This window comes from Geospiza fortis, unplaced genomic scaffold, assembly GCF_000277835.1.
Source record: "Geospiza fortis unplaced genomic scaffold, GeoFor_1.0 scaffold322, whole genome shotgun sequence".
Taxonomy (NCBI): Eukaryota; Metazoa; Chordata; class Aves; order Passeriformes; family Thraupidae; genus Geospiza; species Geospiza fortis.
The window spans coordinates 4,815-12,329 of NW_005054796.1; the positions used below are offsets into that span (position 1 = coordinate 4,815).

Consider the following 7,515-nt stretch of genomic DNA (forward strand, 5'->3'; position numbering starts at 1 on the left):
AGAGGCCACTATTTCATCTCTAAATCATGTCTTATGAGAATTTTAAAACAGTTTAGCCCCTGGATAGTTACATACAATTGACATAGATACAAAAGTTTTGATGTATTGGGGAACCTGGACTGTGTCGTGCAGGTATGACAGAGGGGAATTAAAAAAATAATTAAATTAGCTATATAATCTGAGTACCCCTCAGCACAAAGCCGGGATGGGCGGGCCTCGTGGGTGCGGCTATGGTACCTCTGTTGCCTAGCGGTTGTCCCTGTGAACGTGGACACCTCCTCGGCTCGCTGGTGTCACAGCCCAGACCGGGCCTAGTGCCCAAGACGATGCCGGACCGTCATGCTCCCTGATAAACGTTGCCAGGCAGCAAACGCGGAAGTGCGCCCGGGAGAGGCAGGGAGCACTCCCTTCTACGAGGAGCAACACGTCTATACAACTATGAGGACTCACCCGGAACAGCTTCTGTAAGGGCGGGACTAGGCACCGCGGTTGCTCCTGAGAGTGCAGCGTTGTTCCTCAGTTAGGTTTCTCCGTTGTGATCGGTTGGCACCGCAGACATCTTCCTCTGGGCTCTGTGCCTGCTGGTCTCTGATGCGGGGCTGCCCTCTTTCTGCCCGGCTCAAACTCTGTTACTATTAGTCCGCACTGCGCGCTGAATGATGCTTTTACGGGGCTACGGAACTGCTGGACCGTGGGGGTGGCTGACGCTGCTCCTGGTAGCTTGCGCAGCATGGGCCTCAGAAATCACTTTCGAGCTGCCTGACAACGCCAAACAATGTTTTTACGAGGAGATTGTCCAGGGCACAAAGTGCACCCTCGAATTTCAGGTACTCCGTGCTTCCCTCGGCCCCCAGGGAGTCTCCTGTTATTTCACTTTTGCTGTTAGTATTAGGAGTTTAATACCGATATAAATTGGTGGGCACTAAAACTATGTTATACAAACAGCCTACTGAAATGTTGCTTCTGCTGCTTGGTGCGTCTGAACAAATCTTTTATAGCATGTGCTTGAATAGATATTTACATATTTCAAATAATATGTATATTATTTTTTAAAGCTTCTGTATGCATATAAAAAGGATGTGCTACTGGACAGAAGTTTCTTCATCCTTTAGGATGCTTTATCTTAAAGGCAAGAAGTTTGGAGCAAGGATTAAATTTAACTACAAGTCTGAGAGCTATCAGAATCACATTACAGACTAGTAAGCTATGAATACCTAAACTGCCAATTGCTCTTGTAGTGGAGATAGGATAGCTAGTGTGATTCTATAGAAGAACATGCTATGAACCAACAATAATCAAAGATGACCATTCTCAAGATGATCATATGAAGTTTTGAGTTACTTGTAGATATAATTTGAACGTGCTGGTGTTGGAAAAAATTACTGTCATCTATTGTGCAGGAGTAAGGCAGCATAACCTCCAGAACACTGCTCTGTTGATGTGATGAGTCAGCCTGTAATATCTGTTCTACTGAATATATGCCATTCCTGCAACATAAAGCAGCTTGACCTGATAGGCTAGTTAGACAGTTTAGGTTGTACATAAAAGAGCTGGTTTATTGATTTTGGCGGTCTCTACTTGCTGAATAAATTGTATGGATGGGCTTGTGGATATAATATATTACTGATTTATTGCAGTAATGTCTTTGCCCCATCAATTTTAATCTACTCTAGCCTTTGCAATAGTACTAGTATCTCAAAATGAAGTAACTAAAGTTTCCTTCATAAACTGTTAGAAAACATAGTTGATATTGCATATCTTCAATTTAAAAAACTTATTTTGAATTGTTCTGTGAGTCTTTCATAGGATGACGATTTTTTTCAAACTCAATAGATTTATAAATTAATTCACTTTAAAACATTTGTCAGATCAAACAATTTGCAACGCTAGCTGGATGTCTGTTCTGTTTAAGACAATTTCTTGGGGTTTTTTTCAGGTGATCACTGGAGGTCATTATGATGTGGACTGTCGGTTGGAAGGTCCTGATGGTTCTGTATTATACAAAGAGATGAAGAAACAATATGATAGCTTCACATTTACTGCATCCAGGAATGGAACATACAAGTTCTGCTTCAGCAATGAGTTCTCTACTTTCACACACAAAACTGTGTACTTCGATTTCCAGGTTGGAGAAGATCCACCACTGTTTCCTAGTGAGAACAGAGCAACTGCACTTACTCAGGTAAAATATTGTGTTTGACAGGAACTGTTAGGTGGAGGGAATGTTTTTCAAATTCACCTGCATTAGATATCTATATCGTTGTTGAAAATGAATGGGTCAGAGTTTCTTTAAAATAAACCCTGTTACTAAAAGTGAACCTTTTCTGAAAATTAGGATTTATAGAATGAAGAGCTGAGGAGGAATTACCAAGTGATTAAGCAGAAATTAGGGAAATTATACAGTGCCCTAGAGTTTAAGGCAACTTTTTTATGCCATGGTTCTATGTCTGTGGAAGTGGTATAAAGTGTAAAATATCAGTGGATTGGGGTTTTCAAAATTCCTGAACTTTGGAGAAAATTTGAGAACAATTTTGTTTTATATTAAAAGAGTTTAGTCTTTTTTGAGGCAAAGACTTGAATGAATCATCTCTTATGTAACTGTCACTTTTAAAATTGGAAGAGACTTCTAGCAAAATAAACAAATGCACAAAATCAGTCATACTTAACTGGCTTCTAGATATGTAATTTATAAGACACTTAAGTGGCAAAACAATATTCTTGCTCCAGACCTTTTTCCCTATTGTTTTTTTCTTTCTTCATAATTTTAGTTTTACACCACTTCTGCCTAAACTAAATCAGCCAACTTCACTTGGAACAGCAACTTCATGAATTCTAACATTATTACACTATAGTTGTTACCAAACTTCATTTTAAACAAGCATGGGTACTGACTCTTACTTTCAGAAGATAAACAGAAAATGGAAGAGGCTTATGTGTAAAAAAATCTAGGTCTTGGAAAGCCTGTAGTACATCTATTAAAGAGGTTTAAGATTTTTTCATGTTAGAGAAAGAAATGTGATTTTTATGAAAGATGACACATTTAGTTGGGCAATTTGGTCTTGAGTGTTTATTATATGAATATGGTAGGGAGCATCCAGGAACACTGAAAAATAACAGTTGTCCTTTATCTAATCACTTTTTACATATGTGACTAATATAAGGACCTCCTGCCAAAAGAACATGTTGAGGTCAGTAATCTAGATTTCAGGCTTTTGGGAAACTGAAGTTTGGGTATTATGTGATGAAGAATCACACACTTCTGAAATTTAAAAGTGTTTTAATATCTACTGTGCAAATCTTAATGATATAAGAAGCTTATTAGCTATCTGAATCTTGAAAAAGATTTACTGCTTGTTTTACTGGTGTATGTGGAATTAGTAAATGTCGGATAACTGGCATATTTCAACACAGTGTTTATATTTACTTTTGAACCCAAACATGCATGAATTTTAATATTCAGTTTCTGGCTCTTAGAGTGCATCACTTTGTATTACATCTGCAGTTTTGCACACTTTGGTACTTAAGTTAGTCACATTCCTGTGTGTAAAATTTGATTAATATGTTAGATTTATAGTATTTCAGTCTGACAGTGGACTGAGATAGTATTTCATTTGTAAAGCTATATGAATCCTAATTTTAAATATCAAACCACAGAACTTCACAGAACAAGTATTAGAAGAGTTCTTAATTGAGCATGTGTATTTATTTGCTTCTTTAGATGGAGTCTGCGTGTGTTTCAATTCATGAAGCTCTGAAATCTGTCATTGATTATCAGACTCATTTCCGGTTGAGAGAAGCACAAGGCCGCAGCAGAGCAGAGGATTTAAACACAAGAGTAGCCTATTGGTCAATAGGGGAGGCAATCATTCTTCTTGTAGTTAGTGTTGGGCAGGTATTTCTCCTCAAAAGCTTCTTTTCAGATAAAAGAACCACAACAACCCGTGTTACATCATAACTGGTAGTGATAATGCTTCAGGTCATTGTATTAATCACTTGTGAAATTACCATTATCCAATTAATTGTAAGTACAAGGAACTAAATATATGAAACATCTAAGTGTCCACCCCTCCTCATTGATTAAAATCACAAAACATAACCCACAAGTTATGAAAGGGACACACAATTTGAAATATAGAGTAAACTTAGTGTTTTCTGATACTTGTATTAAATATCTGGCAATGACCAGCCTCTCTTTGGTTTTGCTGATTTTAATCCGAATTGAGATTGACTTTACTGATATGATTGCCCATCTGTGTTATAATGCTTTAAAAGAACCTGCCAATCTAGTGTCTGATGTGAAAGACAATACTCATGAAAATTTGATTTGACTTGAATTTTCATGCTGAATGTGTTGGATCATAAACAAGCTAATGTGATGAACTGTGGTTGTGAGATGTATTCCACTGTTTTGATTTGCTGTAACAACAAAAAAATCCCATTATATCCTTTGCTTATCTGTAAAATTGTTGCAAGCTTGATAGTATATATTGGTGCAAAGTCTCCACCTGCCTGGTAAATCTCCATCTTCAAAACCTGCTAAATTTTATACTTGAGTGTATTTGTCTAAACACACGCTTTTCTACATTAAAATATAATGCATTTCTTCTTTTACAATGTTTTACTAAACAACTTCTAAACTGAGACTACTTGAGAAACATGCTTTCTCTATTCAAAAATTTTAAATCTCCAAGTTGTTTTTAAAAATGCAATAAAATGGGGAATATTGTAACTTTGTTACTGAAGCTGTGCAATCTCTGTACTTAGTGCTGTTGCTTGTCACATTTAAGACCAAAAATAGTTTGGTTTTTATCAAGCAGTTCAGCACCAGTTACATTGCATCCATTAGGCACGTGTGTTGTGTTGTGTCTGTATAAGTTGGACTGTTCTGTTCCCCCCTATCATGTAATGGTTCTGCCCTGGTTCTCCCCTCCCTCCTTTGTGCTGCCAGTTATCCCAACTCCTCCCCAGTTGCCTTGGAGATTAATGTACCCTTTCTCAAATCCCTCCCCGGTGCCCTGTCCATCACTTGGCGCTCCCACCCTTCTCTCTAGAACTCTCTAGAAACTTCCAGCTAGAGCGTCGAGTGATTGGTTCAGGGGCCGGGGCCCCACCCTCAAGTTATCCCCATTGGGGTTTTCCTTAAGTCAATCTTTTGTATCCCACTCCCCTCTGAAACTCTATACGTCCAAGGACTGACTCGTCCCCTGTTTCCCTCCCTCCTTATAAGCTGTTGCAATCCCCCCAGAAATTCTCTTCGGTTGTTGGTTTCCCCTGGGACCCAATAAACCTGGATTCACCACAGCTGGAGAGCGCTCTCTTTTTCTGCTGACTGTAGCCATAAGCCAAGCCACGTCCTACCACAAGATAGCGCTGCTGTCATAGCACAGGGCGTTTGCCTTAGGTGCTGTCCCGAACCACGGAAATTGGGATAGTGCTCCCCTAATGCTAGCGGTGCTGGATAGCTAGCCGGGACGTCCGAGAAGGACAATCTTTCTCCAGCTAGACCGCTTCACATGTGCAAAGCTTTTAATTAAATGGGCTTCTTAATAGGAAAATAATTTAATACTAATACTACATTGTGTGAGTGCTGTGTGCTTTATTTCCCTGTTTGGTGCACTGATACATTATGACCTTGTGCATGTAATCGCTACTCTTCTGTTAGTGGTCAAAAACGTTTAAAATGTTTTGCGATATCTTTTTGGTTGATTTGTAGCAACATTGCTTCCACTGTTCATATCTTTAGTTTATGTATTGTAAAAAAATCTTGGTTTATTTGGATGTGGAAGATGGTAAATATATGTACATACAAGTACCTTTAATTGAGCTAGTCAAAATAAAGAAGGACTTCTTCAGATGATTCTGGAGGAATAAATTAACTTGGACCAGTTTTTAAGTGCACACAAACAAAACTAAGATAAAAAATTGAGTTACTAGCTCTAATTCAAAAATATTCCACTTAAACTAGTTTTCAGCAAGCAGAGAAAGAATGCTAAATTTTCATTAATTGCCTGTATTATTTTCCAGGAAAAAATTGACAGGATTTACACATTCACTTGGACACTAAATAATCATTCTATGACCTAAAATGCCTTTAAAATGGTGTGGTAGTTAAAAAAAAATTCTCCTTGTCTCTATTGTAAGCTTATAAATGACACTCTCAGAACTGAAGAAAAAAGCTTTAACACTTCAAAAATTAGTTAAAAGGTAATAGGGGTAGAAAAAAGTTTAATATTTTATTCAGAATTATGTATGTCTTTCTATCTTGTATTGAACTTGCAATATTGCAGTTCCATTTTTGAGGTACAAGCTTACCTGAAATTGTAACAAAGATCAGGACACAAAAACTAGTGCTTTCTTTTTATGCTACATATTTGAAAACTGTATATATATTTTAAAATAAGTGATTGGATAGGATATAATAGAACACATGCTACCACTTCAACACTAGGTGAAAAAAAAATCACATTTATATTTTTTAATTATTAATATTGTTTTGTTAAAGCTGCATATATGAAAATAATAGTTCGGTTAGTGGTGTGATATGCAACTAAATCACTCCGGGTTAAATGAGATATAACTGTGTTTGAAGTTGTGAAAGGTTTCAACTATTCCTTTGATGTTTTATGTTTGCATAATGTGTTTTTATGTCCTGAAATATTCATTGTTGTTTTTGTTTGAAGGGGGGAAATTTTGAATAAGGCAAAAAGACGCAGTGAATATTATGTGGGTAAAATACAAATTAATCATAGAATGGTTTAGGTTGGAAGGGACCCTTAAGATCATCTAGTTGCAACCTCCCTACCATGGGCAGGGACCCTTCCACTAGACCAGATTACCTAGAGCCCCATCCAGTTTGGCCTTTAACACTTCCAGGGATGGGGAGTCCACAACCTCTCTGGGCAACCTGTTTCAGTGCCTCACTAGCCTCACAGTAAAGAATTTCTTCCTAATACCTAATCTAAACCTGCCCTCTTTCAGTTTGAAGCTATTTCTCCTTGTCCTATCACTCCGCACCCTTATTATAAAAAGTCCCTCTCCAGCTTTCTTGTAGGCCCCCTTTAAGCACTGGAAGTTGCTATAAGGTCACCCTGAAGTGTTCTCTTCTCCAGGCTGAACAGCCCCAACTCTCTCAGCCTGTCTTCATAGGAGAGGTGTTCCAGCCCTGTGATGAACTTAATGGCCTCCTCTGGGCCCATTTTAACAGGTCATCATCTTTCTTCTGTTGAGGGCCCCAGAGGTGGATGCAGCACTCTAGGGTGGGGTCTCACCAGAGAAGAGCAGAGGGGGAAAATCACCTCCTTCAACCTGCTTATCACTTCTTTTGATGCAGTCCAGAATACAGTTGGCTTTCTGGGCTGCATGTGCACATTGCTGAGACATGTTGAGCTTTTTGTCCACAAATAACCCAAAGTCCTTCTCCCAAAAGCTAGTCTTGCTCCATTCTCTGCCCAGCCTGTACTTGTGCTTGGGGTTGTCCTAACCCAGGTTCAGGATCTTGCACTTGGCCTTGTTGAA

The 7,515-nt window shown here is 38.5% G+C and overlaps 1 protein-coding gene across 1 annotated transcript; it reads left to right on the forward strand.

The window, feature by feature from the left end:
- Positions 1-347: 347 nt before the first annotated feature.
- On the forward strand, positions 348-5,301 carry LOC102034430 (transmembrane emp24 domain-containing protein 7-like). The gene is made up of 3 exons (XM_014311418.2): positions 348-827; positions 1,937-2,182; positions 3,719-5,301. Exons 1-3 carry the CDS (start codon positions 657-659, stop codon positions 3,953-3,955), a joined length of 654 nt encoding a protein of 217 aa, XP_014166893.2. The 5' UTR covers positions 348-656; the 3' UTR covers positions 3,956-5,301.
- The last annotated feature ends 2,214 nt before the right edge of the window (positions 5,302-7,515 follow it).